The sequence below is a fragment of the Tubulanus polymorphus genome, chromosome 2, assembly GCF_964204645.1.
Source record: "Tubulanus polymorphus chromosome 2, tnTubPoly1.2, whole genome shotgun sequence".
NCBI lineage: Eukaryota > Metazoa > Nemertea > Palaeonemertea > Tubulaniformes > Tubulanidae > Tubulanus > Tubulanus polymorphus.
In genome coordinates this window covers 31,612,306-31,633,493 of record NC_134026.1, presented here as the reverse complement: position 1 = coordinate 31,633,493, position 21,188 = coordinate 31,612,306, and the positions used below count along the sequence as shown (strand labels likewise).

General features: G+C 40.7%; 1 protein-coding gene across 1 annotated transcript; it reads left to right on the top strand.

Annotated features, from left to right (window-relative positions):
• Positions 1 to 224: 224 nt before the first annotated feature.
• LOC141900652 (sodium leak channel NALCN-like) lies at positions 225 to 21,090 on the top strand. The gene is made up of 35 exons (XM_074787633.1): positions 225 to 983; positions 1,816 to 1,899; positions 2,090 to 2,235; positions 2,999 to 3,127; positions 3,878 to 4,023; positions 4,161 to 4,303; positions 4,383 to 4,487; positions 4,566 to 4,787; positions 5,290 to 5,457; positions 5,625 to 5,684; positions 5,891 to 6,022; positions 6,778 to 6,915; positions 7,807 to 7,955; positions 8,415 to 8,663; positions 8,741 to 8,845; positions 9,101 to 9,133; positions 9,655 to 9,819; positions 10,126 to 10,305; positions 10,395 to 10,515; positions 10,722 to 10,853; positions 11,047 to 11,214; positions 11,295 to 11,399; positions 11,846 to 11,949; positions 12,046 to 12,166; positions 12,262 to 12,837; positions 12,907 to 13,055; positions 13,720 to 13,813; positions 13,969 to 14,098; positions 14,181 to 14,296; positions 14,432 to 14,589; positions 14,942 to 15,092; positions 16,956 to 17,138; positions 18,948 to 19,061; positions 19,984 to 20,089; positions 20,267 to 21,090. The coding sequence occupies exons 1-35, from the start codon at positions 690 to 692 to the stop codon at positions 20,443 to 20,445; spliced, it is 5,355 nt and encodes a 1,784-aa protein (XP_074643734.1). The 5' UTR covers positions 225 to 689; the 3' UTR covers positions 20,446 to 21,090.
• The last annotated feature ends 98 nt before the right edge of the window (positions 21,091 to 21,188 follow it).

The following is a 21,188-nucleotide window of genomic DNA, read 5'->3' as shown; positions in this document are numbered from 1 at the left end:
TTAGTATAGTCCAGACCCTGGCTTATTCTAAGATTTCTAAATTTGGGAATGGTAGCTGCCTAATTACTCCTAGGAAATATAACGGTGGTCTAATTATGCCTAGGAAAAAGCAGTAGACTGGTTGTCTGTCGAAGATAGATGCCGGTAACCAGTCCAAAGAATAAATTATCGTGGCATGCGAGGATGGATTTAATCCTCACTTGCCACAGTAGCTGTGGATGCAAACCCGACATTTTGAGATATTATCTTCCTATCGCGATTAAACACATTTCTGTTCGATTTAAGTGGACTTGATCTCGATTATTGTAAACACGGAACTCATCAGATCAACTCTTAACAAATCAGATCAAATCAAACTCATCAGATCCAACATTGACAACTCCGTATCACCAATACAATACACAACCATCAAATAAATTTTATTCGGCCCTATACACCTGGCATATGTAATGATGTGAAGTGATAAGTAGGAATGAGATGCTTGATATTTATCATTGTACTAAATGAGACAGCAGCGATCAGTCTCAGAGTAGAGCCCTAGCCCGTCAGGCGGGTGAGGAGTCACTGGAGACAGCAGCGATCAGTCTCAGTATAGCCCTAGCCCGTCGGGCGGGTGCGGAGTCACTGGAGACAGCAGCAGTCAGTCTGTAGTATAGAGATTGGGCCTTTCCCCTCGCATCACTGAGACAATGTTAATGAATAGGAAGCAGAGTCTGGGGCGAGATGCTCCACCGCTCGCTGATTACGCCGAGGATAATCTAGATAATGCTAAACATGCCGATTGGATGGGAAAAGCGGAATGGGTGCGAAGAATTTTACGAGTTTGCGCGATGTTTAGTTTAATCTCTGTCAGTATGAATACTCCGAAAACTTTCGAACGTTATCCATCATTGTTTTATATAACGTTTGTAACTGATTTCATTCTTACGATTATATTCACCGCGGAGATGATCGCTAAGATTCATATCGGAGGATTTTATCGGGTAAGATTATAGATTCATGGATCCAGTCTCTCTCCTTCGCTCACTCGACCTCTTCCTCGTTAGAATATAGAAATATTTATAGAATGTTTGCCTGAAATTTGGTTGTTTTGATTTATGAAATTCGTCGAGATCTAAATGATGAATGCCAGCTGTAGCGAGCAACTTAAAAATCAGTTCATCTGGTCTCTTCTACACCAAATGCAAAATATTCAAAATAGCCCCATTCGTGCCTCAGTAGGTCGATAACCCTAACCCTAGCTCAGTAACCCTAATTAGCCCTCTTCGGGATTAGAACCTGGGTCTCAGATTCGTCAGTCCGATGTCCTAACCACTAGACCATCGAGCTCTGGTGACTGCCCTAGTTTGTAAATTAGCCTGGTCAGTGTGGTGACCAGTGACCAGTCAGGTGTGGTGACTGGTGACCAGTCAGGTGTGGTGACCGGTGACCAGTCAGGTGTGGTGACTGGTCACTTAGAATACAATACTTTTAAAATTACAAGGGTTTCTTATCTAGGTCCCTTATTGAGTCAAGCCAGCAGTCAGGCCCCTTACTAGTTTTAACTTGTAACAAAAAAGCAAGAGAACATAAAAAAGGAATAACATTGATATAAAACAAAAAATCTTATTTTGTATTAATAATACTTACCAGTAAGATAGATACAGCTTCCCAAATGTATTCAATGGACCATATTTGTGTAGGCTAATTGTGTTTCTGAAGAATTTCTCTAAGAAGGGCCTTAGAAGCTAAAGAGAGTTTTTATGATCAAATAGATTAGTCCCTTAGGTCTATAGGCGCACCTGATATTGGTTATTGGTATTGTTTATATTGCAGGGGGAAGCTCCATATTTAAGAGATCGTTGGTGTCAATTTGATGGATTTTTAACTCTATGTCACTGGGTTTCTGTTATATTACAAGTAAGTATTTCAATCCTATCATTATTAGCAAGAATTGACAATATTTGTAGCAGTAAAAAACATTAATTGATTAAGTGGTTGATGGTGTATTATTATAACGGTATTATTAATAATCTCATTGATTTATTTTATAAGGATCCAACATGTATGAAATCTCAGTGATGTATAAGTAGTAATGATGTATTTGTAGGTATTTGAGATGAATCCTCCGACCGATGTATCAGCTTACTCCTATCTATCTATTCTCCGCTGTCCAAGACCTTTAATTCTTATTCGTGTATTCAGAGTCTTCCTTAAATTCCAACTTCCTAAAAACAGAATCACTCAGATTTTACAGTAAGTACCTATTACCCTTACGAGTTTCAAGTTACAACCAAAATGAGCTTAATCGGTTATAGAACTAAAATGAGCTTTGGTTTTAAGTTGTTAGTTTGGCTATGGAAACAGAATGAGCTTAGCCTGGTCTTAAGTTATTAGATTGGTTATAGAACTAAAATGAGCTTAGACTGGTCTTAAGTTGTTAGATTGGTTATAGAACCAAAATGAGCTTAGACTGGTCTTAAGTTGTTAGATTGGTTATAGAACCAAAATGAGTTTAGACTGGTCTTAAGTTATTAGATTGGCTATAGAACCAAAATGAGCTTAGACTGGTCTTAAGTTGTTAGATTGGTTATAGAACCAAAATGAGTTTAGACTGGTCTTAAGTTGTTAGATTGGTTATAGAACCAAAATGAGCTTAGACTGGTCTTAAGTTGTTAGATTGGTAATAGAACTAAAATGAGTTTAGACTGGTCTTAAGTTGTTAGATTGGCTATAGAACCAAAATGAGCTTAGACTGGTCTTAAGTTGTTAGATTGGTAATAGAACCAAAATGAGTTTAGACTGGTCTTAAGTTGTTAGATTGTTTATAGAACCAAAATGAGTTTAGACTGGTCTTAAGTTGTTAGATTGGTTATAGAACTAAAATGAGTTTAGACTGTTCTTAGAGTTTTATGTTTGGTTATAAAACTGAAATGAGTTTTATTAAGTCCTCCCTCTCCCATCTCTCTCCTCTTGTAAGTATCACTCACTGATGGTAGTTTTGTTTTTTATTTTCCAGACGTTCAAGTTATCAGATTTATAACGTCACGATTTTCTTCCTGTTCTTCATGTCACTTTATGGAATTATGGGAGTTCAATTATTCGGTGAATTGAAATATCATTGTGTAGTCAAGGGAACGGCTAAAGAGTAAGTTATTCATTGATATTAGTTTATTTATCTGAGAGTTCTTAGATTTATCTAAATTTTGTCTTCACAGAAACTGTAATCAATCATTCATTGCTTTCTTTCTCTGAAGATACATTTTACTGGTTTTGGGACCTTAACATTTTATATCTGAATACCGTATGATTATTTGTGAGAATTGTATTTCAGTAATGTTACATTGAGATCACTATCGATACCCGATACTTGTATTTCAGTAATGTTACATTGAGATCACTATCGATACCCGATACTTGTATTTCAGTAATGTTACATTGAGATCACTAGCGATACCCGATACTTGTATTTCAGTAATGTTACATTGAGATCACTAGCAATACCCGATACTTGTATTTCAGTAATGTTACATTGAGATCACTATCGATACCCGATACTTGTATTTCAGTAATGTTACAATGAGATCACTATCGATACCCGATACTTGTATTTCAGTAATGTCACATTGAGATCACTATCGATACCAGATACTTGTATTTCAGTAATGTTACATTGAGATCACTATCGATACCCGATACTTGTATTTCAGTAATGTTACATTGAGATCACTAGCGATACCCGATACTTGTATTTCAGTAATGTCACATTGAGATCACTATCGATACCAGATACTTGTATTTCAGTAATGTTACATTGAGATCACTATCGATACCCGATACTTGTATTTCAGTAATGTTACATTGAGATCACTAGCGATACCCGATACTTGTATTTCAGTAATGTTACATTGAGATCACTAGCGATACCCGATACTTACTGTTCTCAGAACTCGTATGAAGGCTATCAATGTCCTCCTAATATGGAATGTATGTCATTAGAATTATCGAAATACGACCGAGGATTCAACGGCTTCGATGAATTAGGTAAAAACTGTCAATCACAATCAGTTAAAACTATTTTACTAATTTCTAGTTCACTCTAAAGTTACAATAACGATACAGTTTGACTGATGAATTGATTGATTGATTGATTGATTGATTGTTTGATTGATTGATTTCAGCGACCAGTTTTTTTACGGTGTATCAATCAGCGTCTCAGGAAGGTTGGGTGTTTTTGATGTATCGAGCGATTGATAGTTTGGCTTCGTGGAGAGCTTTCGTTTATTTCATTTCGCTCATATTCTTCCTCGCCTGGTTAGTCAAGGTAAAACAGGTCGATTAATCCCGGATTGTTCGCGGTTTAAATGTCCGATTAATCCTGGATTTAATTTTGTTCGTTGTAGAACGTATTTATAGCTGTTATTATCGAAACGTTTGCCGAGATTCGAGTTCAATTTCAACAGATGTGGGGTTCACAACACGGCGCCACTGACTCAGATACATCACAGGTTTAATTATTACTCCTCTAAATTATATGCTCGGTTTAAAACAACTGTCCTCTAATCTAGGATTATCTATTAATCTAGGTTTTACACGCGGAAGGTAACTCGTGGAAACTGATAACGATAGACGAGAGTAAACCGCGCGGTATAGCGCCACCTATATTCCAGCGTGTATTAAAATCGACCGTATTCCACACGTTGGTTTTATTACTGGTTTTAGTGAACGCTTTAGTCGCGGCTAGCGTTAGATTCGACCACGACGAGGATGACAATCACTCGGTTAAAAACGGATATCATTACGCAGAGGTAACAACATAATACAACATAATAGAGTACTACATAATACAACATAATATACAATAACATAACATAATGTATTATGATATTCTATTTTATCATCTATTACAAAAACTTGTCATTTGATGAATATACCTGATAATTGCTATGTAGTAACATCCTCTCACTGTGGTCTCATTCTGTCCCTCGATCTCACTGCGGTCTCACCGCGGTCTCACCCCGGTCTCACTCCGGTCTCACTGCGGTCTCACCCCGGTCTCACTGCGGTTTCACTCCGGTCTCACTGCGGTCTCACCCGGTCTCGCCCCGGTCTCACCCCGGTCTCACCCCGGTCTCACTGCGGTCTCACCCTGGTCTCACCCCGGTCTCACTGCGGTTTCACTCCGGTCTCACTGCGGTCTCACCCGGTCTCACCCTGGTCTCGCCCCGGTCCCACCCCGGTCTCACTGCGGTCTCACCCCGGTCTCACCCCGGTCTCATCCTGTGTGTTTCTCTCTCTCTCTATTTACAGTGTGTATTTACGATCCTGTTCGATCTGGAAGCGATGTTTAAAATCTCGTGTTTAGGATTCACTTGTTACTGGAAACGTTCGGTGCATAAATTTGAGTTTATCCTCGCAATAGGAACTACAATGCATTGCATACCATTCTTCTATCGGTCGCAGTGTACATACTTCCAGGTAAATACATTGTACATCAGTACTTCCAGGTAATGAAAATGATGACTTACACTTAGTAAATTGAATTAGGGACTCAAAACTAGAGACGACTTGAGTTGAGAGAAGCATAAGCGATGTTTTATCAATGATTCAAACTCTTATTGATCAATCGATGTAATTATTTGTAGGTTTTAAGAGTCGTTAGACTGATCAAAGCTTCTCCGATGTTGGAAGATTTCACATTTAAGGTTTGTGTATTGTTTCATTCCTTACGAGGCATTCATAAAGTACATATGACCCCCTTAATCTTAAGCGTGATGTACATAAGTTTGAGTGACCCTCCCTCTCTACCTCCTGAAGGTTTTGTTTAGACTTTACGAATAGCCTCACACCTAAATGAGATCAAACTCACATCTTTAAACATAGATAAGATGAGAAACTGTTTGTTTTACAGATTTTTGGACCTGGGAAGAAGCTCGGAAGTTTAGTGTTATTCACTATGTGTTTATTGATTATAACATCGTGTATTAGTTTACAGTTATTCTGTTATATAACGGAGTTCCAGAAGTTTGAAACATTTCCACAGGTTAGTATTCAATATCTATCGCTCTGAAATGTTTCCTCGATCTAATGTGGTTTATTCAACATTTCGACTTCATCCTAATATCCATCTTCAGGAATACTAGTGTCTGTTGTATGTTGTATATTACCCCTTGTTTGTGTCATATATTATTACACTTGTCTCAGTCCTGGATTGTATGAATTAGTTATAACTCTAGTATTGCTGGAGATGACTATTAGGATAAAGTCAAAATGTCGAATAAACTGCAAGCTAAAGTTTTAAATTTTCATCTTAAAACTTACCATTTTAGACTTGTATATTTTTAATTGAGTGAGAAATACCTTTTTAATAGAAATTCTTATAAGTTTTAGCACAGTTGAATAGTTCTGTGATATATGAATGTATGAATTATTGTTATTATGATGATTATTATTATCTCTATATGAACAGGCTTTGAAATCGATGTTCCAGTTATTGACTCAGGAAGGTTGGGTCGAAGTTGCCGAGGAGACTATGTTTCACATGAAAAATTTATTCCCGCGATCAGAAATATTTGTTTCAATTTACTTTATAATTTATCACCATTGTCTATCGGTACGTGGCAGACGCAATCTCGCAGAGCATGAATTCAGTTGAGCATCATGTGCCCCGTCACCAGCCCGCGCCCGCCCAACGCCCGCCCAATGCCCGTATAATCAACTATTACTAATATATTTAACAATGTTTAAACCTCTCTCTCTCTCTCTTTCTATTTATATTTTAAATGCTGCATTTTAAAGGCTTTTATGTCGATGTTTCAAATATTGACTCAGAAAGGTTGGGTCGAAGTGATGCACGTTACAATGTGGAAAACAGGCGAAAGATTTGCTCCTCTTGTCGCTACTTATTTCATTTTTTATCATCTCGTAGTCAGTATAGTAAGTACCGGTACTCACTCACTCGTGTTACCGTGGTGATTTATATATTCCTCTCGTACTCGCTGTTACCATGGTGATTGATTGTTGTTGTCTCTTGTACAGCACGGAATCTTTACGTTTTCGATAAGGTGATTTGAAGCAGCACCTGCATGAGCAGTAGTCTTATCCTTGCCCTCTCCCTTACCCCCTCTCCCTTACCCCCTCTCCCTTACCCCTGCACCTGCCTTACCCCCTCCCTTACCCCCTCTCCCTTACCCCTGCACCTGCCTTACCCCCTCCCTTACCCCACCCTCCCCTATCTTTGCTTTACTGTCTCTGTATAGACCCTCTCCCTAACCCCCTACCCCTACCTTACCCTCTCCCTGTCCTTTTGACCACTTCTGTCAATGATCCTCCCTCTCGGTATCCTCCCCCTGTTGTGGTCCTCCCCCCCTTGTCGTGGTCCCCCTGCCGTGGTCCTCCCCCTGTCAGGATCCTCCCCCCCCCCGTGTTGTGGTCCCCCCTGTCATGGTCCCCCCGTGTCGTAGTCCCCCCCCTGTCGTAGTCCCCCTGCATGTGTTTTTCAATTATTTTATTTTTGTATGTTTATCTCTGTCTATGTTTTTCCAGTGGTTTTGTAGTAGACTCTCGTCCTTACTTTGAAGGCATGTAATTTTTACGTTTTATTTTTTACGTTTTCTATATTTTTATCCCGTTGAATAATTTCATGTTGAATGTAAAATGTTACTAATATTTTAATCTTTCATTTATATATTCAGAAATTCAAATAAGATCTTGAGATAAATCTATAAAACTAAATACGATTAATGAAATACGTATAAGGCGTTGCTATGAAAACAATAATAACCGATTGTATTGTTGGTGTAACTATGGTTACCATATCGTTAACAGATAGTCGTCAGTTTATTCGTTGCTGTGATTCTCGATAATCTTGAATTAGACGAAGATATCAAAAAATTGAAACAACTGAAAATGCGAGAAATGAGTACGGAAATGCAACAGACGTTACCGTTACGATTACGAATATTCGAAAAGTTTCCGTAAGTTTCAAACAAACTGCTTTTCATTGAATTGACTTTCAACTCGGTTTGAGCAGACGTCAAGTGCTTCAACTCGGTTTGAGCAGACGACGGTTGCTATAAACTCAGTCTGATATAGGTCTATGAAGGACGAGCACAGATGGAGGAGGGAGGGGGTGGTGGTGAGGGGAGGGGGTGGTGAGGGGAGGTGGTGGTGGTAGGGTTGTGGTGGGGAGCTGAACATAAACATCAATCCATTTTACGCTGTATTTTAAGGATTGCTAAGAAAAACAGTATTGTTAAACTTGATTTATATCTGTGCCGGTCAGTTTATTACCTATATCAGGTATGACTAACTGAGCTCAGCCATCCAACATCCTTTCTAAGTATGATAATTAGAATATTTGTGAATATTAATTTATAGATATAATAACCACAGTTGAGAAATAATATTATGAGAGATTATTTATTAATTTACAGCGATCGTCCACAAATGATTTATCTGAATAAAATTCCGGGAGATTTTTCATCTCCGAAAGTTCGCGATAGTTTCATGCGTCAATTCGTAGAATACGGCAATGAATTAGATTTCATTCTCGACACGAAAGATCAAGATCAAGATCACGAATTGATGAAAAAAGTGGAGAATATTCTATTATTGTCTCCGTTAGCTCAGGAGAGGAACGGGCAAATGCAACAGAAAAAAACCGGCGTCGCTTCCATTATCAGGTAATTATCATCGCTATAGCGCTTTTAATTTAAAATGCATCGCTATAGTAACTAACCGTTCGTATTGTTACGTTTAGAGAATCGAATCGGCAAAAGATAATGGGCGGTGATTCGGCTCAGTTGGTCGCTACGGGAACGAAATCGTTATTATCGCAGCAGCATCAGATCCGTATGGAGCGTAGGTAGGTTACTCCACCTATTGACAGTATGACACACCGACCCTAGCGACACCAAGCAGATCAGCATCATTATTATTCATATCAATCAAAAGCTTTTAATGTTTTATATTTAATCAAATTATTATTTTATGCATGAAAAATTCACACGCCTTCAGTAACACCGGGGTAGGGGTCAGCGGGGGTCGACTGTACTGCCCCCTAGTGACAGAATGAGCAGGTATAAACTGATGCTATTTTTGTCTCCTCTATGATTATTAGTTTAAGTGTGAGAGGATCGTATAATATGGGCAGGTAATATTTAGTGTTTGTTGTTTTTATAGTTTTTGGGGTTGGGTCGAATCTCGTGAAGATGCAACCCTATTCTACTGTACCTACGTGTCAACCCCCTCCCTCCCCCTCCTCTCCCTCCCCCTCCCTCCCCTCCTCCCTTTATACGTAGCATGTGTAACCTACAGTAATCCCTAGATGAAGGTATAGTCCTTAGCTTTATACATTTATCCTTCTGACCCCTCTACCCTCCAGGACCCAGTTCCTGCACCTATAGATCCCGGAACCAATTCCACAGTTGAAATTAGTTCATGAAAGAAAGTACAATTCATGCGCATTCAATATTTGATATTTATCCATGTAGTCTGTCAACTGTGCAACTGAGTCCCTGTATTCACTCCTTTCTTTAGTGTTAACTATATATTTCTGTGTTTAGAATTAGTTTCAAGTTTTGAAAGTGGGAATATTTTCGGTAAACGTGATCACGGTTGAATCAGTGAGTTATATTAGATGAGGAGTTTCAGCTGGTGGTTGTATAATTGTAGAAGTGTTCGTAGACGCAATTCAGGAAGCATTCGAATCAAACAATATCAGTCGTTACGGGAGAACGGAGACATCGGTGGCGGAACGTTGAGTACAACCACTCGCAGAAACGATGACTTCGATATTAAAGTTTTCCAGCAGAAAAAACAACAAGCAGAAATGAAAAGGTTTGTAAGAAATTTAATCATATTTGCACAGTCAGCAAGGTCATTTTGGTTCCATAACCAATCTAACAATTTAAAACCAGTCTAAACTTATTTTGATCCAAGAGCCAATCTAATAACTTAACACCAGTCTAAACTCATTTTAGTTCTATAACCAATCTAACAACTTGAGACCAGTCTAAACTCATTTTGATTCTATAACCAATCTATCAAGACTGGTATTATGATTTTAAGCCCGTTGCTTTTGAATCAAGTGTTGCATGAACTTGAATTGAAACTGAATGAATGAATTATATATTGATGAAACAGGAATCAGCAGGAAGAAGATCTGCGAGAGAATCACCCGTATTTTGATACTCCGTTATTCGCTGTTGGACGCGACAGTAAAATGCGTAAATTTTGTCAGTTAATTGTGAACGCACAATACGTTCATACAATACGCGATCCGATCACCGGCAAAGAAATCAAGAGTAAATATAAACAACTTCAGTAAGTACGATCTCATAGTTCATTTCTACAAATTCAAATATCTGGGTCACTCGCGAGTATGATTGGACTGGTTGCCTGTGTACTTTCAGTAAACTGGTTGGACTGGTTACGTATTTAGATTGGTGTATGATAATAATAACTATTTTATCGTGTGTTTCGATGATGTTTGAAACGCCGCAGACGAGAATCATGAATGGAGGAGTTTTACAGGTATATAAATAAATCATAAATAAATCATGGCTGGCAGTTTCTCGATGGTTGGTTCAAGGTAACCGGCGGACCTTATAGTAACAATGAACTTTTAGTTGTCACTATGTCAGCTATCCACTGGTTAACTCTTTTTAGCGACTGCTGCTGCCCCTAATGGTCCAGTAGGTTATCATCAAATCATTGTGTAATTTGCTTTCTATTTACAGATAGCTGAATATGTATTTGTAATTGGAATGAGTGTTGAGATGTTTTTGAAGACAGTCGCGCATGGTTTACTCTTTACACCAACTCCTGTTATTAAAGATTTTGGAGGAGTTTTAGATATATTCATCTATCTGGTGAGTTTTATATTCATCTATCTCGTGAGTTTAATGAAGCTGACAGTATTCACACCCATTTTCTGATACCCTCTTCTCCTGCCCCTACTCTGAATCTCTGGTACTCACCGTGTCAGGAATACAGATTGTACCCTTTAAGTCCTTGTTATTAGAGTATCACCTACTGATAATGAGTTGTATTGATGTTTTATAGATCAGTGTAATATTTCTATGTTGGATGCCTAGAGAAGTCAGCGCGCTCTCTGGAGCTCAAGTTCTACTTATTCTACGTTGTATGAGACCTCTACGTATATTCATACTTGTTCCACATATGCGTAAAGTTGTTTGGGAATTGTGTCGTGGATTTAAAGAGATTCTTCTCGTAAGTTTCAAATTCTCTGGTGAACACTATGTGTCGTAATCGAACAGATACCGATAAATGTTTGTTTCCCTATTTTAAAGGTATCGGTATTGTTGATAGTTCTGATGTTTGTTTTTGCGAGTTACGGAGTTCAATTGTTTGGAGGAAAATTAGCGAGATGTAATGATAGAAATATCACTAGAAAGGTCAGTATTCTAAAACAGTATCGGTCAGTTACTGGTCAGTTTAGACTGGTATCGGTCAGTTACTGGTCAGTTTAAACTGGTATCGGTCAGTTACTGGTCAGTTTAAACTGGTATCGGTCAGTTACTGGTCAGTTTAAACTGGTATCGGTCAGTTACTGGTCAGTTTAAACTGGTATCGGTCAGTTACTGGTCAGTTTAAACTGGTATCGGTCAGTTACTGGTCAGTTTAAACTGGTATCGGTCAGTTACTGATCAGTTTAAACTGGTATCGGTCAGTTACTGGTGTAAAGCAGTATCAGTCAGTAACTGGTCACTTTAGACCAGTAATGGTCAGTTTAAATGGATATCAGTCAGTTTAAACCAGTATTTGTCAGTTACTGGTCAGTTTAAACCAGTACTGGTGAGATTAAACCGGTCAGTCTAGTATTGTTGTCTATTGATTGTAGGAGGATTGTGTTGGAGTATTCTGGAGGAATGTATTTGTTACGAAATTAAGGATTGCTCCGGGTGAGAATGAAACACATCCAGCGATGCTCGTACCTAGAGTATGGTAAGTATTAAACCCCCCTCCTCCCCTCTCCTCCCCCTCTCTCCCCCCTCCTCCCACTCCCTCGGCTCTAACCTCATGAGTTGTGTATATTTTCAGGGCGAATCCTCGTAATTTTAATTTTGATAATATCGGGAATGCGATGTTAGCTCTGTTTGAAGTGTTATCATTGGAAGGTTGGTTAGAGATACGTGATGTGATAGTGGATAGAGTAGGAGCTGTGAGTATAGCCCCTCCCGTCTCCCCCTCACTCCCCCCTCACTCCCCCCTCACTCCCCGGACACTATTATGATGACTGGTTTATTTTTATTACAGTTACACGGTATATATATACATATATTTGTGTTTATCGGTTGTATGATAGGATTAACTCTGTTTGTTGGCGTCGTCATAGCGAACTATAGCGAGAATAAAGGAACCGCTCTATTAACGGTTGATCAGAGACGTTGGTTAGATTTAAAGGGAAGGATTAAACTAGCTCAGCCTCTACACATCCCCCCGAGACCCGATGGTAACGGTATCCAAGCATTCATGTACGACATCACTCAACACATTTATTTCAAACGGTTCGTCGCGTTGTTAGTCCTAGGTAACTGCGGATTGTTAGTAATACCGTGGAGGGATACCGCAGCTAAAACGTATCCGTTAGCGACCGTTTCCGTAGTGATAACGTTAATGTTTCTATGCGAGGTGATAATGAAGATGATCGCGCTGACACCTGGTGGTTATTGGCAGAGTCGAAGGAATCGATTCGATGTTCTGGTCACCGTACTCGGAGTCATTTGGATTATTTTACATTTCTCGTTAAATGAAGTCGATCACAGGAATTATTCTAATATTATGGGATATGGAACGATAATTCTACGATTCTTTACGATCACCGGCAAACACGTACGTATCCGTGGTAACCGATGTCTCGTATCTCCGCGGTAACGATAATGATGTTTTTGTTTGTTGTAGGCGACGTTAAAGATGTTGATGTTGACGGTCGTGGTTTCGATGTTTAAATCGTTTTTTATAATAATGGGGATGTTTCTGTTGATGTTATTTTATGCGTACGCTGGAGTCATTCTCTTCGGATGCGTCAAATACGGGGAAAATCTCGGCAGGTAAAAAACTTTCATCCAATCAAATCAGTTAAAAAATTAGATTTGAGTCTGTCGTCAATCAGGTGTGTAGCCAGGATTTGAGTCTGTGCGATCGGGTGTGTAGCCAGGATTTGAGTCTTTGCGATCGGGTGTGTAGCCAGGATTTGAGTCTTTGCGATCGGGTGTGTAGCCAGGATTTGAGTCTTTGCGATCAGGTGTGTAGCCAGGATTTGAGTCTTTGCGATCAGGTGTGTAGCCAGGATTTGAGTCTGTCGTCAATCAGGTGTGTAGCCAGGATTTGAGTCTGTGCGATCAGGTTTGTAGCCAGGATTTGAGTCTTTGCGATCAGGTTTGTAGCCAGGATTTGAGTCTTTGCGATCAGGTGTGTAGCCAGGATTTGAGTCTTTGCGATCAGGTGTGTAGCCAGGATTTGAGTCTGTGCGATCAGCTTGTTTGACTATATCTCTATTATTTAGATATCAACACAATTAACAACAAAATAATATAACTGATTAAGATTCATAAACTTGTCCAGAAAGTTGAATGAATTTGAATTAAAGGTGTTTAAGAAAATGAGAACTTTGTCAATCCAGACCTAAAGTGCTAAATACTAGCTACATCCCCTACTGATCGGTTGTGTCTTGTTCTATTTAAATCTGATTGGTTGTCTGTTTGTATATTTCAGACACGCTAATTTTCAAACAGCGTCTAACGCTATAGCGTTACTGTTCCGTATTGTTACCGGTGAGGATTGGAATAAGATAATGCACGACTGTATGGTACGTAACAGTTACAACTGGGTCCTCGACTCACAACTGTGGAACTGGGTTCTGAGTTCTCAGTTAACTCTAACTCACAACTGTTGAACTGGGTCCTGAGTTCACAGTTATGGAACTGAAATCAATGTCAGTATATTTTCACTGTTTCTGTTTAGATTCAACCTCCGTTTTGTGGACGGGGTGAGAATTATTGGGAATCAGATTGTGGTAATTTTACGGCTGCTCTGATGTATTTCTGTACATTCTACGTGATTATTACATACATTGTACTGAATCTATTAGTTGGTAAAGTATTCTATCACAATTCACTCAATTTTCTCTCCTAAATTCATTCAATAATACTCAATTTTTGCTGATATTTTTCAAGCTATAATTATGGAGAATTTTAGTTTGTTTTACTCAAACGAAGAAGATGCGTTGCTTAGTTACAACGATATCAGACAGTTTCAGAATACGTGGAATATGGTGGATGTTAACAGAAAGGTCAGTAGATGGCGCTAGTGAATATTCAAAAGGGTAACTGTTAGCATTTTTAGTTTCCAGGGAGATGTGTTAAACTGTTGGTATTTGTTGGTTTCCAGGGAGATGTGTTAAACTGTTTGTATTGTTGGTTTGCAGGGTGTCGTACACGTTCGAAGAGTAAAGTTTGTTCTCAGATTATTGAAAGGTAGATTAGAAGTTGATCTGGAACGAGATCGATTGTTGTTTAAACACATGTGTTACGAGATAGAGAAATTACACAACGGATGTGACGTCACTTTCCATGATGTTCTCAGGTTCGTAAGTTAGAATCCATGGAGAGAGAGAGGAGGGAGAGAGGAAAGAGAGAGAGAGGAGAGAGAGAGAGGGAGGGACATAATTGTTCATTCCTCCCTATGCACATAATGCTGAATCAGGCAGATTTTACATTGTCTGTACCACTTTATGATTGGCTCGAAAAACTATTTTTAATCTCAAATATCAGTTGTTTATTTTCTACAATAATTCAAATGTGTATAAATACAGTGAAACTGACACTGAAGTTGTCGTAGTCGCTCAATGTGTTAACAACTTATACTTAGTCCTACCAGTAATGCCATGACTTATTGTGAGTTTGATTGTTAATTGATTGTATTTGTATGTGTGTAGTATGTTATCATATCGGTCAGTGGATATCCGTAAATCACTCCAACTGGAGGAATTACTCGCACGTGAAGAGTTGGAGTATACAATAGAAGAGGAAGTCGCCAAACAAACTATCAGAAACTGGTTGGATAAATGTTTAAAACGAATCAGAGCTGTAAGTTTCATCATGAACCCTGAGTGTACCCCCTGTACCCCAACCCTGAGTGTACCCCCTGTACCCCAACCCTGAGTGTACCCCCTGTACCCCAACCCTGAGTGTACCCCCTGTACCCCAACCCTGAGTGTACCCCCTGTACCCCAACCCCTGAGTGTACCCCCTGTACCCCAACCCCTGAGTGTACCCGCTGTACCCCAACCCTGAGTGTACCCCCTGTACCCCAACCCTGAGTGTACCCCCTGTACCCCAACCCTGAGTGTACCCCCTGTACCCCAACCCTGAGTTTACCCGCTGTACCCCAACCCTGAGTGTACCCCCTGTACCCCAACCCTGAGTGTACCCCCTGTACCCCAACCCTGAGTGTACCCCCTGTACCCCAACCCTGAGTGTACCCCCTGTACCCCAACCCTGAGTGTACCCCCTGTACCCCAACCCTGAGTGTACCCCCTGTACCCCAACCCTGAGTGTACCCCCTGTACCCCAACCCTGAGTGTACCCCCTGTACCCCAACCCTGAGTGTACCCCCTGTACCCCAACCCCTGAGTGTACCCCCTGTACCCCAACCCTGAGTGTACCCCCTGTACCCCAACCCCTGAGTGTACCCCCTGTACCCCAACCCTGAGTGTACCCCCTGTACCCCAACCCTGAGTGTACCCCCTGTACCCCAACCCTGAGTGAACCCCCTGTACCCCAACCCTGAGTGTACCCCCTGTACCCCAACCCTGAGTGTACCCCCTGTACCCCAACCCTGAGTGTACCCCCTGTACCCTAACCCTGAGTGTACCCCCTGTACCCCAACCCTGAGTGTACCCCCTGTACCCCAACCCTGAGTGTACCCCCTGTACCCCAACCCTGAGTGTACCCCCTGTACCCCAACCCTGAGTGTACCCCCTGTACCCCAACCCTGAGTGTACCCCCTGTACCCCAACCCTGAGTGTACCCCCTGTACCCCAACCCTGAGTGTACCCCCTGTACCCCAACCCTGAGTGTACCCCCTGTACCCCAACCCTGAGTGTACCCCCTGTACCCCAACCCTGAGTGTACCCCCTGTACCCCAACCCTGAGTGTACCCCCTGTACCCCAACCCTGAGTGTACCCCCTGTACCCCAACCCCTGAGTGTACCCCCTGTACCCCAACCCTGAGTGTACCCCCTGTACCCCAACCCCTGAGTGTACCCCCTGTACCCCAACCCTGAGTGTACCCCCTGTACCCCAACCCTGAGTGTACCCCCTGTACCCCAACCCTGAGTGTACCCCCTGTACCCCAACCCTGAGTGTACCCCCTGTACCCCAACCCCTGAGTGTACCCCCTGTACCCCAACCCTGAGTGTACCCGCTGTACCCCAACCCTGAGTGTACCCCCTGTACCCCAACCCCTGAGTGTACCCCCTGTACCCCAACCCTGAGTGTACCCCCTGTACCCCAACCCTGAGTTTACCCCCTGTACCTCATCGGACAATCTGCAGCATTCATAACCTATTCCACAAACACTGACTGATAGGCTGAAGATGATCTGATTTTCCATACTCGCTGATCAAATATCTATGTATGTGGAGGTCGGATTGAGATCTCTGGAGTCCTGGATGACAGACGACCTGCTGGAGTCATGGTCATCAGTAGTCTGAAAGGGTTGGGGTCACTGACTCTGAGGGAGTACAGACAACTACTGCTGGAGTCTTGGTCATCAGTAGTCTGAAAGGGTTGGGGTCACTGATTCTGAGGGAGTAAAGGTCCCAGTTTCACAAACTTAAGGCCTCAATCTTTTTTATGGAACTGGGCTCAGACAGTAGATTGTGTAAAGCGCGTGTATTTATTAGATATGATACTATGATTGATGCTGATGTTGTATGTATTTTGTAGAGAGAAAGGTCTAATATAATTGGAGATCTGCGTGCTACGAATGAACCTTTATTTACTGTCAGTGAACATACGTTATCTATGGCTGAAACAAAGGATGATGGCAAGGAGGAAACACCGACCAATCAGAAACCACGAAAAAAACTCGAACGTAATACAAGTGCTCCTTTACCGGGCATGTTACAGGTAGGGTTTATTTATCTGTTCTCCCCCTCCCCATCCCTCCCCATCCCTACCCATCCCTCCATGTTCCCCCCCACCTACAAACCTTCACTAGTTGTTGATATTGTATGTGTGCATTGTTTGTATGTGACACTGTATTGTTGAAAGATACCAGCGGCAGCAGCAGCAGCAGCAGGTCCAGCAGCAGCAGCAGCAGGTCCAGCAGCAGCAGCAGCCGCAGCAGCAGCAGGTCCGGCAGCACTTATGTATGTTACTGTAATCCCTGAGTGTATTTGTATGTATCTACATATTGTATTGTACACTGTCTTCAAAAACTAGACAGTTAGTTAGGAGAGAGGGTCACTAGTTGCTGCTAGTCAAATGTGGAAACACACCTGACTACGACTACTGTTTTAGAGTAGTTTCTGCTCAATTACTACCAAATATATCTAAGTGCTCTAAAAAATAAATTTTGTTTTTAGAATTTCTATCAAGTAGGTTTTAATTGTTTAATCGATCTATTTTCCATGTCTGAGTGAATTCTACTACTGAAAGTGGACTGCCCGGTTTTAGAGATATCAAATTACTGGCATTTTTGGTGATAACCACTGTAATTAGAGATATCAGGTAGCCTTGTGAGATATCAGGTAGCCTGGTGTGATTACAGGTAGCCTGGTGTGATTACAGGTAGCCTGGTGTGATTACAGGTAGCCTGGTGTAATTACAGGTAGATATGAAACTGATCGACTCTGATAGCTAGTGTTTATATTATAGGTTGAAAATGATGATGATGATGATGAAAATGAAGATGAATCTTTTCACCAACAGCCTCTTGTTTTATTTAAACAAAGGGCGAGAGCGTTTTATCGTAAAACAATGAAAAAACGTCATCGCGCAAGGGTAAAACACAAGAATGATGGAATGACGACCACTTTTTACTAACAACTTGCGTTTCATATTGATTTTCAGATTCACTAATAATAATCAACGCTTTATTATTTTTCAATACTGTGGCGGCAGCTGGAGCCGCGGTAGCTGTAGCAGCTGTGGAATTTTTCAATCTATTTCCTTTTATTGCATGCAATCAATTCAATTAATCAATTAAAGTGTAGCAGCTTTCATCAAACCCCCCGACCCAAAGGGTATAACCTGCCAATAGAATAAGGCTAGTTCTAATAATCGGTTTGTTTGTTTGAATTCTAACCTGTTTGAAGTGAACACTAAATTTTTGTGTGCGTTACTAAAGTCTAAAAAACAAATTTTAATTTGAATGAAAAAATTCAAATTTTGAAATTGATTAAAATCGATAATTAATCAAATCAGAAATAAAAGTGTGATTTCTATATGGAAAAAAATACGTTAATTTGTGAAGAAAATAATGATGATTTCCTGGATAGAAAAATGAATGATTGTTTATTGTAGCCTCATCCAGCTTTACTGCATTTAAAATCTAAAGTAGAAGAAATATTATCGAGTCCAACTCCTGAAGATGATTTACCGGAAGGTCCTCGGTTTACTGCTTCACCTCGGTCCAGGAAACGCAGAATGGTATTTCATTTATCACTAATATTTCAAATATCTTCATTTGCAGATGTTCAACTCCGCTCAAGTTGAATGGTTGGGGGGAGGGGGAGGGAGAGTTTGGATAGGAAGGAGAGATGGAGAGAGAGATGATTGATAAGTTATAATGTATATACTGTTTCAGATGCCTACTGTACCGGAGGGGTAGAGGGGTAGGGGTAGAGGGAGAGAGAGGGGATGGGGAGAGAGGGGATGGAGAGAGAGGGGATGGAGAGAGAGATGGTTGATTTAATGTTATATATACTGTTTCAGATGCCTACTGTACCGGAGAGTCCGGACAGTGCAGACGACCGTGAACATGAATCTGATTCTGATTCGTCACACACATTCAGACGTTCTAAATCTACTGTTTATAGAAATAATAGGGTAATTCATACTCTCTATTGATTTCATCTTGTTTTCATTTTTTTTTGACTGACATCGGATTTCGGGATTTTCATTCTTATCTTACACTAGAGGAAAATCATCATCACTTTAATGATTTCAGGGTTATACAATTCATCGGATCCCTAAAGGGGAGGCAGGGTTATACCATCCATCGGATCCCTAGAGGGGAGGCAGGGTATCAAACTCCCGGCGGTGACAGATACTGATTCTGTTCTCTCTGAAATTGTTAAATTTCTGATGATTTTTAGAATGCAAAAAGTTTTCATTATTCACTGTTTTAACTGTTTTGAATCTTATAACACAATTACACCAGTAACTACTGGAGGGGGGGGGGGGTTATACTAGTTGGGAATGGGCCGGGATACTATTGTAGTTGGGAATGGGTAAACTGTGTATTTTACACTGTATTTCAGTTATCTCCTGGTACGGAACCCATTCCTGTAGATGATAGAGCTATTTATAGAAAACGAAAACTGGTAAATTATTGTTTACCGTTTATAGAATGTGTAACTAACATTCAGGGAGGTTTTTAGAGGAAGTTAAGAGGTAACCGGAGGTAGTGGGAGGTATATGTTGCGGTACTAACATTCACTAACCACTGCCTCAGTGAGGGAGAGATCGAGGTGATAGAGGTAGTTATACGCAGCTCTCCCCTCACGAGGGAGGGAGGCGTTGATGCAGACAGGGTAAAAGGTTAGTTTTATAGTTATTCGGTGTTTTGATAGTTTTTGCTTCGTTGTTTCATGTTTTCCTTCATTGTTCTCACACTCAGTGTTTCTCTGTTTCTCTGTTTCTCTGTTTCTCCGAATTCAATCTGATTTCAAATGTTTTTCAACCGAATGAATTTAAAACAATTTTAAAACGTCAGTCCGGTCTAGTGCAGTATCTGTATTTATTTTAGACACCTAGTCGTAAGTTTCTCGCCCCTACACTCAGCGACGGCGCTCTACGCACTGAAAAAGAACGAACCGGTTTAAAAAAGAAAAATACCAGAATCGGAAATCAAGGTAAATTCCATCCTCTAAATCTCCTCAATCAACAACCGCCGTAGTAACAATGAGAAACCATGGTAATAACTGATAAATTACGAAATGTTCCCACGGTTACTATGGAAATCAGCTGTGGAATTTCTTGTAGAAATAAACAACAAGTCGATCGTTTAAAATGATATATTTTATTTGAAGGTGGTAAAAGTTTACCGAACGTTTGTGAAAACGCGGAACCTCAAACAATCGACAACAATAAAGCATCGATAACGGCGTTTACTCATCAGAGTAGCGACGGAACAACGGAGGTTTGCGATTGGTGGAAAGAACAAGTACATTATGCCAGCAGTACTGAATCTAGTGATGAAGACATTTAAACTATCACAACACTGCTCTACGACCCGCTCTACGACCAACACTGCTCTACGACCCGCTCTACGACCCACCCTGCTCTAGTCTGTGTGTAAATACTGTAAATACTAAACTAATACATCATGCTCTATTGTGTAATTACTGTAAATGCTCATGTCTAAATTACTGCCCTCTATAACTATTTACATCTATAGCTGAACATCAAATCATGTGACTGGTCACCTGATTTAACTGACTGCCTGTCGAGGTCACTGTCACTCAGTTCCTTGGGTCACCACCGGATGGAGCTAACCCTAACCCTAGTTTCTGATTGGCTGACTGGACATGTCACAGGTGGTCTGGTCATGTGACTGGTCACCTGTCACCCACAGCTAGGGTTAGGGTTCCTGGAATTACCACCAGATGGAGCTAACCCTAACCCTAGCTTCTGATTGGCTGACTAGACATGTCACAGGTGGTCATGTGACTGGTCACCTGTAACTCACAGCTAGGGTTAGGGTTACTGACACCAGATGGAGCTACCCCTAAATCTGGGCCTCTGATTGGTTCAGATAGAGGTGTGGTGTTCAGTCATGTGATATGTTTGTTTACAGTATCTGTATTAGATGTAAATATTGTTGTTAATATGATAATTATCAATCCTTAATAAACTCATGTCAGATGATGTTGTTATATAATGAGTTACAGTCAGTTCTTGTTTCTGAGGGTCTCCCTGTATCTAGAGGTCTCTCAGGGTCTCCCTGTATCT

Bases quoted from the DNA above. Each gene is read 5' to 3' on its own strand.
- LOC141900652 (XM_074787633.1), top strand. From the start codon at position 690: ATGTTAATGAATAGGAAGCAGAGTCTGGGGCGAGATGCTCCACCGCTC. The intron at 4,488-4,565 runs GTTTAATTATTA...CTATTAATCTAG, and splicing joins CTGACTCAGATACATCACAG to GTTTTACACGCGGAAGGTAA. The intron at 13,814-13,968 runs GTACGTAACAGT...GTTTCTGTTTAG, and splicing joins AGATAATGCACGACTGTATG to ATTCAACCTCCGTTTTGTGG.